This window comes from Muntiacus reevesi, chromosome 2 (assembly GCF_963930625.1).
Source record: "Muntiacus reevesi chromosome 2, mMunRee1.1, whole genome shotgun sequence".
NCBI classification, from domain to species: Eukaryota; Metazoa; Chordata; class Mammalia; order Artiodactyla; family Cervidae; genus Muntiacus; species Muntiacus reevesi.
This window is the reverse complement of record NC_089250.1, coordinates 224,566,751-224,593,222: the sequence shown is the minus strand read 5'-3', so window position 1 is coordinate 224,593,222 and position 26,472 is coordinate 224,566,751. Positions and strand designations below refer to the sequence as shown.

General features: G+C 50.0%; 1 protein-coding gene across 5 annotated transcripts in view; it reads right to left on the bottom strand.

Moving 5' to 3' along the window:
* Positions 1–26,472, bottom strand: part of KIAA0513 (KIAA0513 ortholog) — a 59,815-nt gene that overhangs the window by 17,281 nt on the left and 16,062 nt on the right. For 4 of the 5 annotated variants that reach the window (XM_065925123.1, XM_065925126.1, XM_065925125.1 and 1 more), the window contains 3 exons: positions 4,197–4,705; positions 2,156–2,255; positions 1,258–1,331 (listed from right to left, as the gene is read on the bottom strand). In XM_065925123.1, coding sequence (XP_065781195.1) covers positions 1,258–1,331; positions 2,156–2,255; positions 4,197–4,525 — 503 coding nt within the window. In that variant the 5' untranslated portion in view covers positions 4,526–4,705. Of the gene's footprint in view, positions 1–1,257; positions 1,332–2,155; positions 2,256–4,196; positions 4,706–19,082; positions 19,199–26,472 lie in introns of all 5 variants that reach the window. The other variant, XM_065925127.1, reaches the window with a different exon arrangement.

Genomic DNA, 26,472 nt, shown 5'->3' with positions numbered 1-26,472 from the left:
TAAAAAAACATATGCTCACAAAGTCATGGAAGAAGTCTGTGTTTAAAATTTAACTCCCCCAACCACCCAGTGTACTTATTTAAGGAATAATTGAAAGAAAAATGGAGAATTAGATAGGCATGTTACCATATGGGGCATACCATATATGACACCATCTATAAAAAGTATACATTCATGAAAGTTCCTATAGATACAAATGTCTGGAGGTCAAAGTGTCCTCAGGGCGGGAGAGCGTGCTGACCCCCGACCTCTTGGGGCTGCTCTGTGCAGCTCCCGATGCACCCCCGGAGAATGTGGGCCCTCGGCTCCTCCACAAGGCCTCTCCACCCAGGCCAGCTCCAAGATCTGGATTCCTCCTGAGCACACCCAGAACTTGGCACATTCTGAGCAAGTGTAAGAAAAACAGGGGCTCCTTGCTTTTGGCAATTTTCCTCCAGTCCATGCCCTGTGTTCACGGGAACAGAAAAAGGTGGGGAGACACGGGAAAATGGCCACAGCCTAAGCCACAGACCAGCCACAGACCTGTTCCGAGGTCACGCTGAGTTGATGGGGGCAAGCGGGCTTAAACGATGATCAGATCAGAGTCAGGGCTTCCCTCTGCCCCTGGTTTCCCAGGCACCCGCCCCATAATTAAAGTCACTACTTAGTTACCCCCAGGCAGACACGGCTCCTCCGGTTCACACTGTGGAGGGTATGTCCAACTCCGATGCAAGTCAGGGCGTCTGAAGCAGGTTGGGAGTCCTAGAGCCCCAGGCCTCAGGAGCAGGAGCCCCATGACTCATTCGCCAGCCTCCACGGCCACACATTGACAGTGGGCTTCCTCCCCAGCCCACATGGTCCAGGACGCCCTCTGAGACAAAAGGCCCCAGCAGCGCCTCACTAGGAGTCTGGGCAGGTGACATCATCCAGCCATCTCATTAGTGGGCGGTGAGAGTGTGTGTGGAGCATGTCACTACAGGAAGTCCAGAGAACCTCCATCTGGGCTGGAGAAGGGCAGGGCGGGCCGTGGAATCACAGCCTGTCTCCAGACAGGCAGGGGGGACTCACTCACGCCCAGCTGTGGCCCTCTCTTCTCACGGGACTGTGCACTCTCCCGTGAGATGCTGGTCACGACTCCCAGCAGATGCCGGGGGGCGTCGGAGTAGTCAAGCTGATGACGCGTGTGTGTGGAGAGACCACAGCTGGGGCCTCTCGGGGGGGGGGAGGGAGGAGAGATGAGCAGTTAGGACGGAGGCGCTGAGCCGCAGCATCACTTACTCGAACAGGACCACCGCGAAGGACTGCACCAGGCGGTAGAAGGTGGGCTCCGAGACGCACTTGGAGTTGCAGCGCTATCCAGGAAGAGGGCAGGCGGTCAGGCAGCCGCTGGCAGAGCCGTGCTCGGCTCAGAGGGGCTGCGGGCTCACCACAGCGTCTCCAAGTGCCGAGCATCTCTACACGCAGCCCCGCGCGGGCCCAGCACGAGCCCTGCTCCACAGAAACCTGGACTCGGCAGAGGGCTGCCCTGCCCCCAGACCGCCCCACATCATTCCCTGTGTCTCTCTGTGAGATTTTAAAAGCTAGGAACTTCACCCACTCACCCACACATGGGGAAGTGTGGAAGGATGCAACCCCAAGGTGACAAGGCCGGCTGTTTTTTGGATGGGGGATTTATGGGCAGTTTTTCTATTTTTGCTTACCAGTATTTTCTAATTTGTCTGGTAAGGATAAATTATTTGTGATAAAAAAAATACTTTTTCAAAAATTTTATTATTGGAGCATAATTGCTTTGCAAAGTTGTGTTAGTAAAAAGTACTTTAAAAACTGAGAACTTCATCCATTTTACAGGAAAAACAAAAAAAGTACCTATTGGCTATTTACAAAACTTCTCATCTGAGCTTACACGGCTGTCATTGTCTTGAATACTTTATCTTTATGAAAACTGAATGTTGTGGGTTCTTTAATAAAAACATGCAGGGACACAGCCCATGTGCTTGTCTTTAAAAAGACAAACATATCTGCAATTTCATGTGGCTGAGAGGCCAGGCTGCATCTTCCACTATTCTAAAAAGGCCTTTTCGAAACATCTCTAGATGAGCTTCACATGTTTTTCCTGTGGGGTCGTTTCTCCAGAGCAGGTGGGCTGCCCCACCCCACAGCCCTGTCACCCCCTTACCTGGGCGCTCACATACCGGGCAAACCATTCCCGGCCTTTCCCGTTCTCACTGCTGCAGTATTCGCCAAACTTGGCTTTCTCCTCCTGGTCCAAGTCCTCCCTGGAGAAGAGGGCAGAGGGGAAAGACAGGAAAGCTTCACTCCTCTGGAACAGTCGGGGAAGAGGAAGTACAGGAACCCCCAAGTGCAGGTGACGCTGGACCCTGGACCCCCATCCTCGCCTCGGCTCCCCGAAGGTACTGCACTCCGCCAAGTGCAGGTACACATCTCAGCCCCTGGGCAACCCCGAGAGGAAATGGTATTATTGCCGTTTTCAAGAAGAGAAGCCTGGCTCGAGGATCAGACACAGCTGTGGAGCAGCGGGCGGGAGCCCCATCTAGACTTCCTGGCTCCAAAGCCCACGAGACCTCCCGTCTCAGAGAGGTTCGGCACCCACAAGGTCCACGGCCTCTGACAGCAGGGTTCTCCAACTCACCCGACCCCGCCTCATCTCTAGAGCTGATGAGGTATGGAGCCACCCACTGGAGTTAAGAATTCCTAACCTGCTCAGTCTCAGCAGGACATACAGAGCCCATGGTCTGATGCCCCTCCGGCCCTCAGAGGGCCTGGTTGCTTATCCCACTCACTTCTGAGGGGCCGCTCTGCTCTCTGATGCTCCCCAGCTCTGCGTGTGAGGGCTGAAGACCGGGGAGGGGGCCCCAGGCCTGCGAGTCACCACCGCCAGGGTGGACAACACGCTCACCTGATATGAACCTCTTCCAGGCACCTTTGTGGGCGGGTCAGTACTCTATCCCCAATTTAATGACTAAAATGGGGTAGCAGAAGGCTGAAGATTAATTGGCTTCTACAATTTCATTTATTTAAGGTTTCACAGAAAACATCTTGGCCTCATTTATCCCAAAATACCAACACCAGATGAAACGTAGGAATTTGCCAGGCATGTGCATGGAGCTTTGGAAGGAATGCTCTCGACAAGGCATCTGACTCAGTTGTCCAGGTTCCATGCTGCCGACAGACAGGCTGCCACAAATCTCGACTGGCCTTCCTAGCAAGTCAGTGAGCTTCTGGGCTTTCTCCTCTTTTCATTAACTGGGTGTGCTCGGAGAAAGCTGACTAATTTCAGTGTGAGTCAAACAAAATAAGTAGGAAGCCACATCTACCGCTCTCCCAGAATGCACTCAAAATCACACATAAAAGCATTTGGGGGATGGACAATTATTAGGATGCTAATAAACACTTTCCCTCTCCAACCGCAGAGGAAACTGAGCCACATCTGCAAAAGGTGGAAATCACCCAGGGAGCTAACCACTGAGGGGCTAAAGCACAATAGGAACCAACATCCTCGCTGTGTGTGGTCAACTGGCAGAAATTCTTCTTTCGCTTGAATGAAACGGGAAAAGGGTCCCTTTGGCCAGAGCGCCTCAGGCCACAACATGTGCCCATCTAAGAAGCCTTGTTAAAATGCAGATTCTGACTCAGAGTCAGCTGGGGCCCGGGACTCTGCTCTCTCTCTCTCTCTGCGGTCCTAACAATCCCCTCCTCCACCCGTGTGGCTGATGCTGCGGGTCCTGAGGAGGCACGTTTGGCATTTCACGTGCTGCTGTGAAAGATGCAAGACCAGCATGGAGACCTGAGGCCTGAACCGAACAGTGTTTCTCTTTCCCCTGCTGAGCTGGTAACAGCTGTGAAACAGATTCCTCTACTTCAGCCGCAGCTATCAATGCTCCTTGTTCAAACTGTCAGGAGCCACCAGAGAGAGGCCAGAGAAAGGTGCGAGGGCAAGTCCCCATCCTAGCAGCTGTGTCAGGGTACCAAGAGGCATGGCCACCTGAAACCCCCTGGGCTTGCAGCACCCCTAATTCGCTGTCAGCTATAACACCTCGGAAGGCATGCCCATGGGGCTCACCTCAGACGCAACGGAAGCAAAGCCCAGCCCTAAGCGGAGGGATCTCCCCAAGGGGGTCTGCAAGCAGCGGGTGGGGCCGGGCCCCGGAGGTGCCGGGCCCCGGAGGTGCCAGCGGCGGGTGCGGGTTGGGGCTTACCCTCCAGAGAAGATCTTCTCCACGTAGCCGCGCATGAAGTCGCGGAGCTCCAGCGGCTCCTCGTCCTTGGCCGAGTCGGCGCTCTGGTTGGAGGAGAAGGACTCGTTGGAGGAGGAGCGGCGGTACTGGCCCCAGGACGGGTGAGAGGGCGACTCGCCCATGTCGTTCTCGCTGTCTGCCGACTCCGTGGTCTCGCTCTCCGAGGCGCCCTCTCCTGGGGAGCTGTCGCCATCCTGCAGCTTCGGGGGCGGCGCCTCCAGTGGCGAGGAGACAGACGGCTTGGCCCCAAAGTCAATCAGCGAGCCCACGGGGACCTCAGGGGCCTCCATGGCTCAGGCCGGGGGTTGCGGAGCAGGACTTCGGGTGGGGAGATGGGGGGACGGGGTTCCCAGGTGCGTCAGCAGGAGCCCAAGGCTGAGCGGGAGCCCGCCGGGCGCATGTGCGCTGCTTGGGAGCCGCTGGCCGCTGGGATCAACTCCTCTGGGATGGCCCAGGGGGTCCTAAGGCATCTGGAATATAAGTAGAGACACGTCATCGTTCTCACCACGACAGCTTCCCAACTTAGATGAAGCAATTAGGGTACTCCTGCCCCGGCAGAAGAGGCTCCCAACTTCCAGAATTTGGGCCAGCTCTCTGCTGATGTCCTCTGCGGCTCCCTCACCATTAAACACAAGCTATAGGATGGGCAAACAGCAAACAAACACACCAATCAGGCTTTCTCCAGACTAAGCAAACAGACCTCACTGGGGCTGCACCCGCAGGCCCGCTCCAGCTGACCAGGCAGAGGCTGATAAAACCAGAAATCACCTGCCACCCGCTGTCGCTGGATCAGCAGCAGTGGAAGACGGTGTCCTCAGGCGCAGGCTATGCACACTGGCTCCTCACCTCTGAGGCCCGAGGCTCTCCCTTCCCAGGCCCCTTCTCAGCTTTTGCGGACTTAAGACCCAGAGCCTCCTCGGCTATCACACGTGGGGTCATCATGACCCCTCAAACCTTTCCATGGTTTCTAAGCAGCATTTGCCAACCAGACCCACCTCCTCCTCCCTGCCCGCTCCCTGCACCAGGGCCACGGCATCTACCTCCCGGTGCCCGTCCTTCTGACCCTTAGGCTGGGTGGTCCTCTCCCTTCTCCTCCATCTTCCTCCCTCAGCCCCACCCGGAATTCTACTCATCCCTCTAGACTTGGCTGAGTACCACCTCTTCACAGACACTTTGCTCAAACCTTGTGCAGTCTATTTACTGATTCTTGTGTGGCCACTCTGGAACTTTACTGACACTCATTTAATAAGTCTGCTTGTTTGACAGATAGATATTAGTATTCCTGCTTACCCCACTAAAGTATAATCCCCTGAGGGGCGGACCATGCCTCAGCCACCTTTGTGGCAATATGCGAGCGTTCAGCACAGAGTCCTAAGTGCCCACTGTGTGTCTGCTGGATGGATGACCAGACCTGACCGTGAACATGTGCTGTGAGTCGGGAAGCTGATGATGCAGGCAGAACTGGGATGAGGATCTTTGCTTCTAACCAGGTCTCTGCCAGTCAGTTCAGGGGCCACCTGCCGTTCTGCGGCACCTCCCCAGTGACAAGGGAGGAGCCCTCCTGATTATGAGTCCACCTTGATCCTGGGCCCCTGTCCCTGTCCTCTGCCTCTACAGACAGGTGGCTTCCCATACTATACAACTAATGCATCTTGTGAGGCAATTCAGTATCAAAACTGCATTTACTGTCTCTTAAGAGCCCAATGTTCACAGATCGATTATGGCCTCCTCCAAATTCCCCAGCTCAGGATATTTTTAGATGTCCTGAGTCAGAAGGATGGGATGGCTGCCTCCCTGTCACTGCAGAGGCAACAGCCCTCTTCAGCAGAGTCCTACAAAGACTGCCTTGGTCCAAAACAGAGATCCAGCATGAATCCCAGCTCAAAAGAACTTTCTGGGCCAGGAGAGCAACACGAAGTGTGCAGAGAGCCCGAGACTACAGAGCAGCGGGCTGGGGTCAGGGCTGCCCTGGCCCTTCGTGCCAGCAGGGCGGGTGAGCTGTGGCCTCTGCTCTCTGGGCCGGGGTCCCTGTCAGAGACATCAAGGGCAGGGGAGGGTTCTAAGGTCCTTCTGACAACAATGCTCTCAGCTCTCCAAAGAACAGAAAATCACACCTATAACAACTCACCAGATATTAAAAATGGAAAATCACACACTAGGAAAAATGTGGGCAGCTACTATGATAGGAAAAATTGAGTTAATTATACTTAAGTGAGAAATTCACCCAAATCCAATTTTTTAAAAATCTATAACACTACTCAATTAGGTAAGGCATACAAAAGGAAGTTATTAAATTCTTAGACAATTCTTCAACGCATACTAATAAGCACACATATAGACAGGCAAATCAAAACAATTAGGTACTAGCTTACACTACAACATAACCAAAATTTTGAAAACTATAACTGCAAAGCAGATGAGATTATGATAAAATTAATATTTTCAAATAACTCCAGCAACAGGGATAAATATTAATAAGATTTTAGAAAGCAATTTCCATAATTCTTAATTTTCTTTCCTCTGATCCAAGAATTCAAATGCTTGAAATTTATTCTAGGAAAGTAATTCCAAAACAGTCAAAAACAGTTGTGTGGTCTGTAACAGTATTTATAATCCTCATAAATTACGGGGAAAATCTAAATACAGTAAAGTGGCAAATAAAATCTAACAACTTGATGCAATGGTAATCAGTGTATGATGTAATTAGAAGAATTCACTTTATACTTACATAAACAAATATTCTACAGTCAACAAACATTTACTAAATCCTATTGTATGCCAACCTCTGTTCTGGGTGCTGGAAATACTGAAGTGAATGAGTTTTAATTGTACTATAATTACAATTATGTGTACATATGAGAAAGGACTAAAAAAGTAGACAGAAATGTGTAATATTACAGTGCTGGCACTGAGATCTCCCCTTTTTATTTTACTATCATTAACCATGTAGTTTACAATGAAGAAAAATTCAGAGGAAAAGGAAACAACTATTTTGAAACACTTCAGGATTTAGTCTGAAGGCTGCATCTATTTACCAAAGCAGAACCCAACAGAACAGAAGGGCAAGATCAGACCCTACTGTCATGACTATTTCTGGTTGGGCCCGAGGCAATTTCAGAGGTTGGCGGGGAGCTCTCCCAGTGCCTTTCTAGCTTGGAAATTTGGGGCATGCACGAGTCATTCTTTCTCAGAAGCCTCCTCAGTGGGCTCAGGAAGGAGGGGACAGGGTGAGGGGCCGGGCCCTGCAGGAGAGGAAGCAGAGGTCCAAGAGGGTGCTGGGTGCCATGCGGGCACCGTGGGCTGCAGGCGGCAGGCCCCTCTGCCCAGGGAGCTCTTCTCTCAACCAAACCTGCTCCCGGGGCTGAGATGCAGGTGACGCAGCCGCTCATGCTGAGGGCCTTGGAAGTACCCCACCCTCTTCCTTCAGGAAGGAAACAGAATTATGGGCCTCCATCCAGGACAAGGGGACGGTCACTGTCAACACACCAGGATCACATACCTCACTCGACTCCTGTGATCTCCAGCTAGAGAACGCAGAAGAAGTAGGCCCAGGGGGACTGACCACACTGTCCCCAGGTAGGGCCAGCCAGGGGCTGCCGCTAAGGTTTGTGGGCCCAGTGGGATCAGACCCAAAGAACTTTCTCTCTTGAAGTGCTGAAATCCACTTCGTGAAATCTTCTATTTTATTTCAAAATACCTCTGGGCTAAAGAAGACATGTCCACAGGTTGTATTCAATCCCTCTGCTTTGTCCTGTGTACAAGAAGGTCCCTAGACCCACTGCAGGGCCACAGCCCTGGGTTTAAATCAGAGTGGAATCCCTGCAAATAACATAGATATTAAAAATGCCTTCCACAGACTTGCAGCCAAATGGACCTTCCTGCAACTGCATCCTCACAATTCACCTCCTAGGCCCTATGGCAGAAGCCTCTACCAACCACACTAGATAAAATCCTAAGTCAGCCTATTGCTCAGAGAGGAGCCTTCTTCAGACTTGGGGCCAGAGAAGTAGATAACTGAGCTGAGATGGAAGACTCATAAGAAGACCCCATAAGACTCTAAGGTCTTCTGAGAGGAAGACAGTGTCTTAGGGAAGGAAGAGCCCACACAAGGGGCCTAGGCAGCCATGACTTTGGAAAGTTCCAGACAAGGGAAGGCTAAGGAGGGAAAAGGCTGGCAGGGTGGAGGAGCAGGGGCAGATACCAGGACCCTGGGTTGGGTTCTCAGGGTGACTGGCAGGTAGCCATGGCAGCAGTTTGGAACAAGAGCAAGGGGGCCAGGGGAGGTGGGTGCGGTGGGCGCAATCTTCCAGGAGCTTTCCTGACCACATGCACCCCCCCACCCCCGCGCCCCACTGTGGCAGGAACTCGGAAGGAGATTGCCTCCTGTGGCTGCAGACCACATCTCCTGGAGCTTAGCTCAAACCCTGATTTGCCCAGCACCCAGAGCACCTGGAGCGAGCACGTCTCCAGCAGGCTGACCCTGGGCAAGCAAACAGGCTCCCAGGGCCAGGGGAGACTCCAGAACCTTCTGTAGCTCTCCCCTGCCATCTGTCTCAGGCAGCTCCCTCTCCTCGAGTGCCCCTGAGCCACCAGAGGTGCTGCATCTCCCACCAGAAGAGGCGGCAAGCCTCCTGGACCAGCACACAGGACATGCAGGCTCATGCTCCCTCCATCCCGCCCGCCTCTCCTCTCACAGCATCAGGGAATCGAGGCTAGGGGGCGAGGAAGCAGGGGGCCCCCTGCACATGGTGAGGAAGTGACCAGGCACGGAGTCCAAGCTCAGGTCAACGTCAAGCCCAGGTTCTTCATCACCACGTGGTCCCTACAGGGGCCTCTCTGAAGCTCTCCTGTGGGTCAGTCACCCTCCCAAGTCTGCACCGTGGCCTAGAAGGTAGGCCCAGGGCCATGCTTGGCAAATGCCCTTCCTGCCCCTAGAGCAGAGAACCTCATGCAGGTCTACACGTGCACCTGCTAGATGGCTTCTCCCCTGCAGTCAGTCAAGCCTGTGGAGATTATTTCATCGTTTCCCCTTTATCATAAACATATCATTAGAGAAAGATCTGGAGACAGAACAGGGGGAAGAAAAAGCTGATCCCACCATGCCAACAAAACCCCATCTCCATTTGCATGGCTGCCCTCCTAGTCTTGGTCAACAGGAAAACTCCTTTGCTACCACTGCAATGATGAGAGAAATCCAGATGTGCATCCTGCACCTAGCTAGGGGCAATCCCTTCTGTGACAGCTGCAAACCGGCAGGTCACCCTAGTGAAGAGGGTCTTGTCCAGTCTCTTGAAGAGTGTCTTATTTCAAACAGACCTCACGGAAGGTCAACTGACAGTCTGGGTTTTGCTGTAGGGATGAGGGGAGGGGAGACAGGTCCCTGCCTGGGGTTTCTGGTCTCTGAGGCTGTCTTGAGACAAGTGAACTTGATCCATGACTAGACTACTGTTATGTTATCTCTTTCGGTTCGGCCATCAAGAGACTCCATAATGAACGGTTTCCAGGAAAACTGCGCCTCATTGGAATAGCTGCAGGAGAGGAGAGGCAGAAGAAATAGGAGACACCTTTCCCATACGCTGGTGTATCCATCGCCTGGTAGAGAGGCTGCTGCGGCCACGATGGATGGTTCACAGAGCCCTGCTCCCTTCCCCGGGCACCCCTCTGTGCCCTGGCAGGGGCCCAGCAGCATGGGGCGCGGCAACCACTTCCACACCTGCCCAGCCTGCCACAGTCAGTCAGCCTCACAGCGCAGAGGCTCTTCCTGTGGCTCCATCAGCATCTGTTCCCGAGCGCCCCTCCCCCTCTACAGGCCACAGAGAGACCCCCTGGGCTGGCCTGGGGTGGCGGGGGTGAGGAGGAGCCTCAGCCTGGCTGCAGAGGCAGGCCCCACAAGTCCCAGCCAGACCTCAGCCACTACTGAGGCTTGTGGAAACCTGCTCCCTGTCACTCAGAACCTCTCCCACGGCAAGATGACAGCAGGGACCTCTGTCCGCCTTTGCAGGGGCTGACCAGCTCAGCCCCCAGCTCCTGACAGATAAATCTGCTCAGCACTTTCTAGCTGGGTGATAACTGACACTGTACTGAAATCAGGAAGAAATGTGGGGCCATTTGGGGCTTTGAGGCAACAGTTCCAATGAATGAATACATGTCAAATAAGAAGTGTCAGGGCTGTCCTTTTAGATGTCAGCTGTTCAGACAGATTTATGTCCAGTCGAGGTGGATTGAGGACGACTTCAGGCCAGTGGGATCAAAGAAAACCATTACTGCAGTTGGGCAATTAATGTAGTGGAGCTTCCCAGCAGTCAAAGCAAAAGAGGGAATTATCCTTTGTCATAAGAGTCTTTCCATTCTGACATTCATTTGTAGATGAATCTTATCCAGACACCGAATTTAAAAATCAATTTGACAAGAAAATCTTCATATGAAGAGCACTGATTATTACAGTGAAAGTCTCTAACATTTTCTGCAAAAGATACAGAGATGCCGAAACACATGTTTTTAAAATGACTCTCCAGGACTTCCCCGGTGGTCCAATGGTTAGAACTCCGTGCTTCCAAAGTAGGGGATGGTGCAGGCTCAACCCCTTGTCTGAAAAGTAAGATTCTGCATGCCACAGGCATGGCCAAAAACAAACACAATGAAATGAAATGACTCTCCAAAAACCGAAAGGTGTATTTACATCCATTGTGAGCAGGTTATGTCTGGCTGGAGCATGCTACGGGGTGAAGGTGAGCTCTCGGTGGTGGTGCCAGGATGGAGCATCACGAACCTGGAGACGCCACAGTTAATATGCCCTCGAGGGTCTCTCTCTCCCTCAAGTATCAGATGTCACCCCAGGGCTTCTGGCCAGCCCCACTCACCAACCATTCACGGCTGAGTTCTCTGAAGAGCACTTGCGCCCACGTTCTGACTTGGTGATGAAAACAGGGCAATGAGAGCTGGAGGGGGGCAGGGCAGAGGTGCCCCCAAGGCCCCACTCGAGGCACCAGCTCAGGGTTTCCTATCGGGATGGGAGCCCACGCTGCTTACAGAGATGGGAGCTGAGCACCTGGTGATGAATCACAGCCCACAGCGGGGAGTCTCCGAATCACATCTCTCATTGCTGAGGAAGCGGAGAAGATGGGTGGGGAGCGGGGAGAGGGGCAAATATAACCAGGTTTCAAAAGGGAAGGCGGTGGAGGCTGGGACAGGGTGAGAGCTGTGTCAGGGAACAGCCGCAGGTCTAAGCACGGTGGTTCTGTGAGCGCAGGGCCATCAGGCAGCGACGACGAGGTCAGAGCTGATGCCAAACTGAGCTCGCGCCGTGGGTGCGTGTGCGTGTGTGTGCGTGCGTGCGCGTGCGCTTCTTGCAGATTCATATACCAAGGCAATGCTGTGGGAACAGCACGTGGGCTCTAGCAAGGACTAGACAAATGCATTACAGTTTTGAGGACAAAACAGAACAATGTGGCCCAAACGCTGTGTAATTAGGTGGATTTGCAGTTTTTTGCATTTTAAGATCTCTGAGATCAGAGGTGTCTGAGCGCTGCTTCAAGCCAGGCCCATTGAGATACATTTGCCTCTGCTTGGAGATAAAACTGGTACCTCTCCTATTTTAAAAAATAATTTTATTATCTATTTTTTTGGCCCTGCACCACGCAGCATGCAGGATCTTAGTTCCCTGACCAGGAATCCAACCTGCACCCTTTGCATTGGCAGCTCAGAGACTTAACCACTGGACTGCCAGGGAAACCCCAGCCTCTGTCTTCGAATAACTCATAAATTATCAGTGAGGGAACCTGATGTTCCAACCCAGAGTTTCACAAGTCCACAAGTCAATGTAGGTGCCACAAGTCAATGGGTTTGATGCTGATGAGAACGATAAACTCAAAACTGACCTTCAGCTGCACCGTCAGGAGCACCCAATCCAAAACCTGAGAGATGGTTTCACTCAAGTCTGCCTCCGCTGGTCAGGCAGCTCCTGGAACATTCTGTCCAACTCCACACCCCAGAAGGAGTTGGCAGCAAATCAGAGTAAACACGTCTGGAGACCCAGGCCTTGTGCTCCCTCTGTAGGGCCCAGAGCAGCCCAGCAGGATACGTCAGTTTGGAAAAAGTAATAAACTGGCAAAAGCATTTTAATGTGATAAATGCTTGTAAGAAGACTTGTGGAAAAGCAGAAAGCTACTGAGAATCTGGAGAGTGCTTAGTCGTTCAGTCGTGTCTGACTCTTTGCAACCCGTGGACCATAGCCCGCCAGGTTCCTCTGACCATAGGCATTCTCCAGGCAAGAATACTGGAGTGGGTTGCCATGCCCTCCTCCAGGGGAATCCTCCCAACCCAGGGATCAAACCTGGGTCTACCCACATTGCAGGTGGATTTTTTACCATCTGAGCCACTAGGGAAACCCAAGAATCTGGAGGGCAACCCAAAAATGAAAATAAAGACAAAATCCCACCTGATAACCGTGTCATGTGAACCACAGTGAAAAATTCAAAGGGGGGTTACTGAGGGGGTGAGTAGCTTGGGAGAAGAGACAGCAGCTTCAAATCTGGGAGGAGCGGCCATGTGACCAAGCGATCAGATTGTCCTCTGTGGTTCCAGCAGGAAGAGCAGAGTCCCAGCAAGGCAACTGTCTCCACCCCCAGAATGAACTGTCCAGAGTCTCCTTCTTGAAAAGGAAGTCGGAAGCAGAAGGTGTTAGCGGGAGAGGCCACGGGACCTCTAGGGTTCTGTGCCGTTTCCAACCCGAGATAACATTTTATGACACTGGATACAGGTTTTTCTCCGTTGCAGTTGTTGTAATGGTTATATCTGAACACAGTTCCTATTTTATGACCTCCAGGAAGAAACAAAGGTCTAAAATATTCACAGTTCCCAGGAAAAAGAGATAAGGGGCCATCTGCTGGCTCCCTCACACCTGACCTTGGTGGGTCAATATTAAAACCACCAGGACGGGCTGGGTACTGCCTCGGTGCAGAACAGGGTCGGAGAGGAGACAAGCTTCCTGTAATCTGGTGCAGGGTGCCTCCCTTGGTTCAGCAACACTGCAGAAGGCTCTGAGAATTCAACCAGCCCCAAGTGGGTCAGGGAGGGAGAAAAAGGTACACTGTGGTTACAAACCAACGGCTCCTCCCCAGTCTACGTCTTTGAAATTTCTTAGTTTTTCCAAAGTTGCTCTAAGTCTCTACTCAAAAGTCATCCCTCATCAGTGCTTGGAAATACCTTTTGCACTTTACTGATGTCTAATTCATCCCAGGTAATTCCTCAGTGAGCTGGCAAGCCTTGAGTTTAAGGCAACAAAGGAGGAGTTTGGTGACGAGTGTTTTCCATCAATTCTCACCACTAACTTCCCGGGTTGAGTGCACTACAACCAAATGCTAGAACTTACTAGGCACACCCCGTCCTTCCATGAGCAGCTGCGCTTCTTTTTTTGGCCGCACCTCAAGGCAGTTGGGATCTTAGTTCCCCAACCAGGGATTGAACCCACACCCCTGCAGTGGAGTCCTAACCACTGCACCAGCAGAGACATCCCAGTTGCACTTCTTTAGTAAAAGAATGGCACTGACAATTCAGTGACAGTTGGGTTCCATCTGGATGCAGATGGACTTGGCCTTCCATCCTTCTGGGTAATTTGGCAAAATAACTGCCTCCTACCCGAGCCCCTGGCACAGAGACAGCTGCACTTTACTGAACTGAAATAGGCTCCCGAAAAAGATCTGTTCCTTGGTCCTCTCATAGAGCCCAAGGCAGGCAAGTGATGGAACTCAACAAATGTCCATCCTCTTTGAGCTCGGTGCTCTGCCCCGGCAGCCCAACTCAAGGCCAAGACAAAGAGCCGTGCGCACTGGCCACCTGTGCCTTCTCAGGACGGTCACCTCTGAGCAAGTCCTCCTGGATGCGGGATCACCTGGCGGCCTCGGGGAGCCCTCGGCTTAACACCACGAGTGACCGGCACCGGTCGGCCGTGACATTGTCATCTCTGGCTGGTGGTCAAGGTGCTCTGCCGTCTGGAGCTGGTCAAGGCTGCTCATGCAGCTCTCCAGTGGCCACAGGCAGAGGGGACGCTGCTCTCAGTTAAAAGCAACCCCACATAGGCATGAGGATGCTGGTTTCTTCAAGACAGAACTTTCCCGTAATCAGGCTACTTCCCTCTCTCTCCCTCCCCCATCCCTCCCTGTCTCCCTCTCTCTCTGACACACACTGGGCCTTTGCTAACACTTTCTTCATTTCCTTATACACACCACCCACCTTCCTCTGGCTAAATCTCTTGGCACATCCAACCCCTGCTCTGCAACGTGGAGAAATCTGAAAATTGTGGTTGTGTCACGCTGGTGTTCTCTTTAGGTCATCTGTGACCTTTTGAAATCCTCCCTGGTGTTGAAATACATTTAACAATATTTTTAAAGCCTATCTAACTTATCTGAAGAAAATAGTCCCCAAAATCTCTATGCAGCAAGCTTTACAACAGCAAAAGCAAAGTGAGAATAAACTAAACAATCAACAAGAAAGTCGTGTCAATTTTGCTGTTAATCCTGGCACTTCACTGAAATATGACAGAGAAAATGACAACATGGCACTGTGAAAATGCTTATGTTAAATGAAAATGAAGCAGATAATGAAAAACCAAGATGTAATATTATATTCTCCCTGTAATTAAAACTATGTAAAAATAATGCAGGACAATGCCACAGTTATTCTGCCTGCCTCACACTGTTCTTCTAAGGATCAAATGAACTAATAAAGCAAACCAGAAAAAAGAAAAAAAGTCAAATGGCTAAAGTACCGTACAAATTCTGAATGGTATCTGTATTAGGCATATGAAGAGTGTTCAATACATGAACCGACAGGGCAATGGGAACTTTAAAGATCTCATCAGTATCAGAGACCCTGGAGAAAACGGCCACTTCCAAAGTTCTGCCTAATGATTTCAAATGCCCTTTGCTTTTGTTTGTGTCAACAAGTGTAGACAGAAATTCAGTGACAGCCATTGGTATTAATGGTCTGCTCATTCAGAAAATCTTTTAAGAAAGCAAGAGTTATGCTTACAATAAAGGCTTTGCTTTACTTGAGTGAGACAGAGAGGAAGGGAGAGAGGGAGACAGGGGGTGGGGAGAGAAAGAAGAATCTACTTTAAGAGATTTTTTATCAAGCCCTGGTCAGATTCTGTAGCACGAGGCTATACACATTGGTGACCACCTGGATACAAATACTTAAATACACTGAAGATTCTCGACTCTCAGAGAGATCTTTCGCAGCTTCTCCGTGTACACATTTCCTAATACCCCAAAGGGAGAGGAATACAGCTCAGGTGTCTATAGTCAAACCATTCCCTTCAGCCTGGCAGCTTGATGAGTGTGCAAGGCCAGATATGCACCGGCGGGGGAGCAGAGCTCAAGGGTTCCCTCCATCAGTCCTCTATGTGATGCTGCACATCAGGTATTTCTGTTACTATTTTCTGAATCCTTCAACTTTTACCCTTTTATTTTCCTCCTTCCCCGCATGAACCACAGTTCTCCTGTACCAGCTTCATCCTGACTTCCTCATGTCTCTGTTTAACCCACATTTCTTCATCGAATGCCTCTCAAAACAGCCATCTTCTGGCTTCCTTATGGTTCTGAGTGAGCGGAGTAATTAAGCACACACTCCATCCCATCTCACCCACTGAGTGTGGCTATAAAACCTGGGCAGGATGGACAGGACAGCTATTTGAGGGCTCTGCAAAGCAAACAGTAGCAGGCCGAGGAGGGAAGATGACCAGAATTTGAAGCCCCGCCATAGTGAGGGTGATTCTGCCTCCTCCTGACTCCAGGACCCCAGCCGGGACTGCATTCAACCCAGTACCCAGAAAGAGGCCTCAGCAGAGCTCCAGAAGTCGGGTGCTGGCGTGCGGAGCAGGGAAGGGGTTGCCTAATTCTCAGAGGCAGTGGGCCCAAACCTGGGGCTTTTCCTTTCCTGTGCTTCTGTCTTCTTGGTGTTCTCATATCCCAGTCCCCAGCAACCCCCCAGCAGCAGAGGGGCCCACAGGTGCCTAAAGCTTTGAGGCAGGGAAGCTTCCTTTCCAACCGGAGGAGCTGAAGGAGGTGAAAACCCCACTGGAGTTTTCTCTCTTGGTCATCCTCTTGCTTAGTCACGGAAGTGAGCTAAGTCGCAGGAACACTGTAGCAGAGCAGGAGAAATAAGGCCCCTCCTTCCAGGCTGAAAAGCCAAAGAAAGAGGCGTCTGGAACTGCAAAGGGCCAGGGAGACAGTGGAGCGGGAGACACTCAGGAGAACAACCCCATAAAGCGGCGTATGAGTGCTCCCGGGATCAGCCCTGAGCTCAGCATGTGCAGATAGAAGCCTGAGAGGCATACTGTGCCCTCGGAGCACCAAGCCTCAGGAGAGAACGCGGAATCACACTGGTGACACACGCGGCAGAGCTGATGAGCGTCATGAAGGCTTGGAGAACACAACTGATGCAGCAACCCACAGAGGGCTGGCGGGGACCTAGAATCTGAACTCACACGGTCTAGTGCCTGCTGCAACAAAGATGGCAACATTCTCCACAGAATTTAACAAGACCCGGGGTCTCATAACGTAATATTCGTATATTCAGGATCAACCCAGAACTGCTCAACATACAAAGAACCAGGAAAATCCTCAACTCACATGGGAGAGTATAATCAGCTGACGCCAGTGCCAAGATGACAAAGTACTGGAATTAAGACTTCAAAGTCATTATTACAAAGCATACTCAAAGGAGTAAGGAGGAGTGTTCTTGAAATAAAGGTAAAGACAAAAAGTCACAGCAAAGAAACAGAAGAAATGAAGTGGAATCAAATGAAAATTTTAGTACAAAATACTGTAACTGAAAAATTTTAAACCACTAGAAAGGCACAATAGTAGGATGAACATGATAAAGGAAAGAGAGAGTGAACATGAAGACAGATCAATAAAAATGATCTAATCTGAACAACAGAGAGAAAAAAAAAAAGATCTTTAAAAATGAGTAGAGCCTTGGGGACTTGTGGAGCAAAACTGAAGGGTCTAATATCTGTGTCATTAGAGTCCCAGAAGAAGAGGAGAAAGAAGACAGTGCAAAAAATATACTTGTTGGCCATGCCCTCCACAGTATGATGTCGCTGGGCGACAGACACACAGATCAGTGAATCAGGACAGAGCCCAGAAACAGCCCCACACAAGTAGAGCCAACAGAGTTTTGACAAAGATCCAAAAGCGATTCCATGGAGCAAGGACAGCCGTTTCAACAACAAATGGTGCTGAAACAACTGGACATGCAGGAGCAAAGAAATAAGTAAATAGATAAACCTTGACCTGAAACCTTCACACCTTGTTAAAGTTATCTCAAATGGATTACAGACCAAATGTAAAACTATAAAATCTTATCAACTGAAATAATGTGAAGAGTTCTAAGATATGACATTTGAAAGCACAGTCCACAAAAGGAAAAGCTGATATACTAGACTCCGTAAAAATTAAAAATTTTTCTCTGTTAAAAACACTGTTAAAAGAAAAGACAAGCTAGAGACTAGGAGAACATATTTGTAAATCACATATCCAATGAAGGATTTGTATACAGAAAACAGGAAGAACTCTCAAAACCTAACAGTAAGAAAACAAGCCAACCTAACAAGGGGCAAAAGAACATACATTTCACCAGAGGTGATACAGACGGTAAGTAAGTACATGAAAAGGTATTTGACATCATCAGTTATGAGGGAAAGGCAGATTAAAACCATGGTGAGCCACCACGTGGGGTTTCCCTGGTAGCTCAGCTGGTAAAGAATCCACCTACAATGTAAGAAACCCCAGTCCAATCCCTGGTTCGGAAAGATCCCCTGGAAAAGGGATAGGCTACCCACTCCAGTATTCTTGCCTGGAGAGTCCCATGAGGGATCCCTCCTGGGGAGGAGGGATTCCTCCTCCCTAGAGGAGCCTGGAGGGCAGTCCATGGGGTCGCAAAGAGTCAGACACGACTGAAGCAACTTAGCACAGAGCCACCAATTACATACCTGCTAAAATGGCTAAAATAAAAAATATTAGTCATATCAAGTGTTGACAAGAATGCTGAGCAACTGGAACTCTAACATACATTGTTGGCAGGAATGCAAAAAGGCTTGCCAGCTGTTTTGGTTTTGCTTTTTAAGTAAACTTTGACATTTTAGGGTAGTTTTAGGTTTACAAAAAAAGCTTCCTTGGTGGCTCAGATGGTAAAGAATCGGCCTGCAATGCAGGAGATGTGGATTCGACCCCTGGGTTGGGAAGATCCCCTGGAGAAGGGAATGGCAACTTATTCCGGTATTGCTGCCGGGAGAATTCCATGGACAGAGGAACCTGGTGGGCTACAGTCCAGGGGTCGCACAGAGACAGGCATGACTGAGCAACTAACACTTTCACTTTTTTCACTTTACTGTAGACCTACCATATACCCCACATCGCTTTCCCTATTGTTAGCATCTTGTATTAGTTAGGTATATTTGTTATTATTCATGAATCAGTATTAAAACATTCTCATTAACTGAAATATGTACTTTACTCATATTTTCTCAATGTCTTCCTAATGCCCTTTTTCTGTTCCAGGATCCCACATGACATTGTCATCCTGTCTCCTCAGGCTACAACAGTTTCTCAGCTTCTCCTTGTTTTTGAAAACCACAATTCTGAGGTGTATTTGTGTGTATTTTGTAGAATGTGCCTTAGTGGAGACCTGTCTGCTATTTTTCTCACGGTTAGACTGGGGTTATGGGTGTTGGGGAGGAAGATCCCAGAGAGAAGGTACCATTTCTATCATATCATTTCAAAGGCACACACTATGAACATGACTCCTCCCAGGCAACCTTGATCATCAGGCTGAGGTCACACTTACCAGGCTTCTCCACTGAGAGTGCTCTCTTGTTTATCTCCCTTTCCAAACTGTACTCTTCGGAAGGCTGTCGCTGTGGGCAGGCCCGCTTTAAGGAACGGGGAGTTAAGCGCCAAGCCCTTCAGGGTGGAGGATATACAGACATCATTTGGAATTCTTCTGGATGGGAGATTTGGGAAGTTTCTTATAAACATATACTTATCACACCCACCCACTCCGAGATATGTATTTAAGAGAAATGAAAACTCAGGGTCACACAAAAATCTGTACACAAATGTTTCTAGCAACTCTATTCATAACTGTCCCAAACTGAAAATACCCCAAATGTCCTTCTCCAGGTGAATGACTAAACAAACTATGGTGTACCCATACTAGAGTCAACCTCTCAGCAATAAAATCCCACCACACGTAACACCTCGGTGAACCTCAAATGCATGATGCTGAGTGAAAAACACTGTTCTTGGAATTTCACCTACACCCTGACTCCATTTATAAGGTTAGGGTTAGGTGCTCCAAAAGATGGGGGTCAGGGGCTGCCAGGAGTTAGGGATGGGGTGCAACAAACAACAAAAGGAAATGTGGGCGTGATGGAGAAAATATTTTGTCTCTTAACTGAATTCATGGTTACACGAATCTGTACGTATTTTAAAATACACAGAACTATACTCCAAAAAAGTCAGTTTTACTATTTGTTGTTTAGTCGGTCAGTCGTGTCCAACTCTGCGGCCCCATGGACTGCAGCATGCCAGGCTTCCCTATCTTCCACTCTCTCCCAGAGTCGGCCCAAACTAAATTTTACTCTATGTTAATTTTAAAAAAAGAGGTGGAAGCAGTGAGCCGAGTGCCTAGAACAATGGCTAATAAGTAAATAGTAGTTCCCTTCTCTTATAAATGGAGAAGGAAATGGCAACCCACTCCAGTATTCTTGCCTGGAAAATCCCATGAACTGAGGATCCTGGTAGGCTACAGTCCATGGGGTCACAAAGAGTCGGACACGACTGAGTGACTTCACTTCACTTCTCTTATAAAAAGTGGGGCCCCAGAGCCCCCAGGCCCCACAGCTCCATGGCTGACGTTCATGCAGCCTAGCGCGTGCCCTAGATTTCTTGGTTTGGCAGGTACCTGTGTCCACATTTCTCCCAGGCATCCATTTAGACCCACACACTCTTCCTGACAAACAGGTCTAGACCTGAATCCTTAGAGAACAGGGTTAGACAAATCAGTCCTTTCAATCCCTGTGCCAGCTGAGCTTACGGGACACCACCTGCCTACATGTGGGCCATCCGTCTTCTGTAGGCAGACAGGGTCAGACATGTGAGACAAGAGGTGGAGAACTGGGCAGGTCCTCGATCCCAGGGTCCCTCATTTTCCCATAATTTCTCATCCTTTGTCTACGTGGAGGAAGGGGCCAAGTAGGAAGAAAGTACTCTGGATCAAGTCAGTTTGGTTTTAAAACAAAACAGGTAAGGCAATGCCAGTAGAATAGTCACATATCACAGGTGTGGATATGCAATGAAGACACATAGTAAGAAACGTTTAATGAGAGAAAAACTCACAGAGACGACTCTCTCTGGATTCTCTACAGGAAGCGCAAATAGCCAAAGACCAAAGTAACAACAGTCAAGTTAAGAGCAACTCCCTGCATCAGGGAAAGTGGGCAGTTGCAGTCCGAGCGCCTGGCCCACTGGCCTCCCCAGGGCTGCGCATGGCTCCCCCCCACCAGCCAGTGTCTCCTTTCCGAGCCCTCCCTCAGCCAGCGGCCACTGGAAGATGCGCCTCACCTGCAGGGGGTCCAGTCACGGGCCTGAGACAAGTACAAAAGCCCAAGCTGGACATAAGGATCAAGGTCAGCCACCCGGAGGAGCTCCATTAAGCCTAGTGAGCTGACCACTGGTCTGAGAAGGTCAACAGAGCCTGAAGAGGCTGGAAAACAGGCCCCCTGTGCCCCCAACATGCGAGGTAGGACTCAGTCCCCTCCTCTGCAGTAACAGTGACTCGGGATCACTGAATCTTTGAAATGGGACTCAATTTCAAGAGCCGCCCCCCAGCAGTCTTAAAATAGAGTCATGGGCCCTCTGCTTAAGAACCAAATACAAGGATCCGCTCCCCAGAGAGAATGCTCACTTTGCTCTAAGCCTGAGCAGCTCTGGGAGCACCCCAGCCCCTCTCCACCCACCCTTTCCTGCCGAGGAAACGTCGGGGAGTATGTCTGTCTGTCAGAGACAATGCCTGTGACTAGGGATGGACCCCTCTTTCAGTGGAAGGAGTTGCTGGGAGAGTTGGGGGTCTCATGCTTCTGCACACAGAAAATGCAGTCAAAGCTCCCCTCTGGGACCACCAGGGAGGGCCCTGGTCTCTGAGTCATCTCCTTGAAAGCCTGGGCTGGGTGACACAGGAGTCCCTTCCTGGGGACTCAGGGCTCCTGACTTGCACCCCAGGCCCAGGGTCACCTCCTCCCTTCAAGTTCACACTATGGACCCAGCTTCCTCATGACTGACTGGACAAGGGCTGAGCTGCAGAGAACGCACCAAGTGTCCACGCGGAGAAAAGACAAGACTTCTTTCTGAGCCGCTGTGGTTTTCAGGAAACAAGAGACGGGCAAATGCTCATGCCTTTCTAAAAACATGAAGGTCCACGGAAGGCATCTGAGGCAGCTGAAGGCACGTCAGTCACGCAGGGCAGAACCGTCCAAGAAAGAAGAGGCCAACTCTGTGGGGCGGTGTCTGCTCCTGGAAGCAACGTGGCCACCAGGGAGCGGGCCACACTCGCCGGGCTCGGCCACATCTGAAGCTCTGCCGGCCATCAGCCCATCCCTCCAACCGAGGCCCAGAGTTCAAGAGAACTGGGGCGATGCCTCTGGGTCCCCTCCCAAGATGAGACAGGATGCCCACCTCCAGGCCGCCACCTCCACAGCTGGTTTTGCTTGTTCCTTCCTGGAGTGACTGGCCCCTGTTTGTCCATTCGTGTGGTTGGGGTGGGGGGCGGGTGTTGGTTGTTTAATCGTGTCCAGCTCTTTGAGTTCCCACGGACTGTCAGCCCATCAGGCTCCTCTGTCCCTGGGATCTCCCCAGCAAGAATACTGGAATAGGTAGCCATTCCCTTCTCCAGGGGATCTTCCCAACCTGGGTCTCCTTCATTACAGGCAGATTCCTTTTACTGTCTGAACCACCAGCGAAGCCCCCATTTTCCCACTGCTGCCCCCTTACTGAGGAAACGTGTCTTCCTAAAACTCCACTCCAGACTCTCGTGTCAACAGGAGAGATCCCATGTGCTCTTCAGACTGAGTATTCCTGAAAACATGACGGGGGAAAGTGTCATCCCATCAACAAGACCAGACCGGCCCTGCTAGGTTGTTCCAGTGACCAGAGAGACAGAGGGACAGAGAGAGAGCCAGAAACAACGAGAGAGACAGACAGGCAGACGCAGAGAGGGAGACAATGGGGTGAGACAACAGTCCAGCACTGCGGGACCTCATGACAGAGCATCATCGATTCTACAAAGAAGTCTGAGACGTGAAATCAGAGTCTGTTATCAAACCTTTTCAAGATTCTTATACCACTCATGATAGAAGCTACACACAATTACATTTTTCTAAAAATGTTCTCCCCTTGCAAATTTGAATTTGAATGAAAGGATGGCATTTGCAGACATCACAAAACAGACACTGCTCCCACCTCTCAGCAAGCACCGGAGACGTCCAGCCACACCTGAGCACTGCCGTGGTTCCTGGTGTGACGTGCCCTCCAGAAGGACTGTTGCTTCAGCCAGAGACAATGGTACGAGAGAGAAGGCCAAGGTGACTTGGGTTGTCCTTTTCCACAATGCTGTGACTATTATTTAGCACTTTTTAATAACTAACTAATAATTACAATCAACACCCAGTGTGTTCTCACGACACACCAAGCCCTGAGCCAGACTCTATGTGGAGAACCTGCTTTAATCCTCCTGGAACACAGGAGCTAGGTTATTATTATTCCCATTTTATGGCTGAAGAAACTTGAAGGGTTAGAGAAGCTGTCTAAAGAGCTTTTTAGATAAGTATTTTAAACTAACTGTCTAGAGCCACAGAGCTAAGTAAGAAAGTCTAGATAAGCCCCAGCAGAGTCTGGGTCCATGACCTTGCTGTAAGGCAAGGAGGTTACTGCTCACCAGGAGACAGATAAACATGCTCGAGGGAGCGTCAGTGACCGGAGTGGGTTACAGCCCCCTCATCAATCCCTACTGGAGAAGACATGCAGGCAATGTCAGATTAGCAGTGTGACATTTTTTACAAAGCATTTAAAGAAGTTTTTTAATTCCTACTTTAGTAGAGACTGGCAAACACACAGGCCTTAGTGCTTTTCACCCACAAATGCTAGGTTTTCCTATTAGTTACTCGTGGCCTTAATGAAAAAAAAAAACTGAACAATTTAAAAATAATAATAAAAGAACAAAAGGAGATGTTGGGCTTCCCTGGTGGCTCAGATGGTAAAGAATCTGCCTGCAACGTAGGAGACCCTGGTTTGATCTCTGGGTCAGGAAGATCCCCTGAAGAAAGGCATGGCAACCCACTCCAGTATCCTCTCCTGGGAAATCCCACGGACAGAGGAGCCTGGTGAGCAATAGTCCACGGGGTCGCAAAGAGTTGGACAAGATTAAGCAACTAACACTTGCAAAGGAGCAGAAACAAAACAATTATGTACTAAGTGATTCCAAATTTTATTTTACTCAAATAAAACCCCAAAGCATTAGTGTCAGATGAGACTTTAGATTTCTAGAAGACAGTGGGGGTTGGCAGACAGACAGAATGGGGAGGGGCTTCTCCGGCAGTCCAGTGGTTAAAGCAACGTGCTTCCAAAGCAGGGGTCCTGGGTTCAATCCCTGGTTGGTGAACTAAGATCCCACATGCCACTCGGCACGGCCAAAAGATTAAAAAAAAATTTTTTTTTTTTAATTAAAAAAAAGAAAGGAATGGGGAGGCTGACAGGAAGCTCAGGGGAAAGGTGCAGACTCATGGAAGCCGCTCTAAGATGGGAAATGGTGACACAGGGAAGGGACGGGGTGTCAGCAAAGCTGCAGAGCGGTGCACACGCAGCTGCGTCTGGAGCCCCCACTTCTGCCCACAACAGCGCCAGCCGAGTGAAACAGAGAACAAGGGAGAGGAGGGAGCACTCCTGCCCTGGGGCTGGTTTGACATCTCTCTGCTCAGTGCCAAGTCCTGCAACTTTCATCATCGAAGGCCAAGGACACAGCCGCTGCCTCTCATCTCCGATGGAGGAAGTGCCAGCATGACGGACGAAACGTGTTATCCTGTAGAGTTCAGGTCACGTGTGTGACCATTTATTAAGTCCTTACCAAGTCGTGGGAATTGTGATTAAGTCCTAGAGACACAAAGATGAATAGGATATGGGCCTTCCTTTCCCAAACACCATCTAAGAAGAGACAGACATAAGTGAATGATTATAGCAAGGGAAAGCAGCGCTGTCATTCCAGGATGTAGGCGTGAATGGGAGACCGGAAGCGGAAGCAGAAGCAGGTGATACTGCTGGGGAAGACCTGGACTGCACTGTTCGGGTCAAATCTGGTGGGAGCCTGCCAGCCAGGCAAGGGGAGACACTGCAGAGAAAACAGCACAGGGGACTTCTGATGGTCTAGCAGTCAGGGGGTGTGGTTCTATCCCTGGTCAGGGAACTGAGATCCTGCATGCTGTGAGGTGTGGCCAAAAAGTAAAAAGAAAACAGAAGCAGCAGGTGAGAAACAGTAGTAATTCCCAACACACACACACACACACACACACACACACACACACACACACACGAAGCAGCAGGCGTGAGACAGTAATAATCCCCAACACACACACACACACACGCGTGCACACACACATAGATGTACAGACTTACTCAGACCTAGTCAGGTGACTGAGGATGAGAAAGATCATCAAGTGCAGCACAACGCTACTTAATGCTTGCAAGTATTCTCTAAAAGTGTAAACCTGAAACTTATCATCAATCCCTTTTCTACCCACAATAGTATGGGAGCTGAACTCTCTGATTTTGGGGGGTGTTCATATTTAACAAGAATTGAAACAGGTGTGATTCTGCACTGCACTCCTGCAGTGCAGTACATGTCTGTTTGTTTGCTTGAAAATGTAGATGGCAGATGCTGACTTCGAGGTAGGTGGCAAGAAATGGGGTTCCGCTTCTGCTTTGCTGCAAAGGTTTCCAAACAGCTTCCATGGGCGTAAAGCACATGGATCCACAGTTCTCAGCACGGGCTTCTCCAGACATCTTCCCTGAAGAATTCTAATTCCTGCGGCAAACGTGGAGCGGCATTTTTTTTTTCATCTCAAAGCCTTTAGCTGGAGGCAGTGCCTGTTTGGTCTGCCCTTTTAGGAAAAGAAATGCTAAATAGGGGTGGGTTTACATGAAAGGGAGACAAGGGAATGAAAAGACCAGCACAGAACCTGTCACGTTTCTGGAGACTAATAGCCTCCTTGACGTTACCAGAGGCAACTCAGAAACGCAGCCAACAGGAAGCCATGCTGATAGACAGCAGGGCTCCAGCAGCATGCATGCTGGATAATTCTCGGCAGTGGGGGCTGTTCTGCACACTCGGCAGCATCCCTGGCCTCCACCCACGGATGCCTGAAGCACCATCCAGCTGTGACGAGCAGAAGGTCCCTAGATGTTGTCCCCAGTTGAAATCCCTGATCTAGATTAACTCTGAGCAGTAACAACACCACAGAGCCTCAATCCTGTTCACTGTTTCCTTTTGAAAATCTTTTTCTTGGTAGTATCACCGTCACCCCACAAATAAGCTCAGTAAAGAACTATCACGATGGGCCTGTGACATACCCAAGTCCTGATATGAAGCAGTTAGGGACCTACAAGAAACAGGAAGCCTTGTGCATGAAATTCCCCTGATTAAAGGAGGCTCTAAATGGCAGTGACTATTCAGTTGCCTCTGGGATGTGAAGAGGATGGAGACGTGGTTCATTTGTTCAGTCATGTGTTTGTTTGATCACTCAGCAAACATTCTTGAGCATCACAGGGTGCCAGGCGCTATGCCAAGTGGACAAGGCAAACAAGTCCAGGCCTCCAGGAGCATGTGCTCAAATCAGAGAACAGAGGTAAACAGGAGGCATCATGCTCCCCATCGTAAGTGCAGTGATGAATGAAACAAAATGAAACAAAAGCACAGGTGGGGTAGGGCTGCAGCCACTGTCCCTGTGTGGTCATTGAGCCAGGGAACGTGATTCACTCAAACTGAGATGTGCCAACCACACAGATCCCAGACTTAGTGCAGGAAGAGAATGTAAGCTGTCTTGTTAACAATTTTTTATATTGATTAGATATGTCAATGATCATATCCTGGGCATACTTGCTTAAATAAAATCTACTATTACAGTTAATTG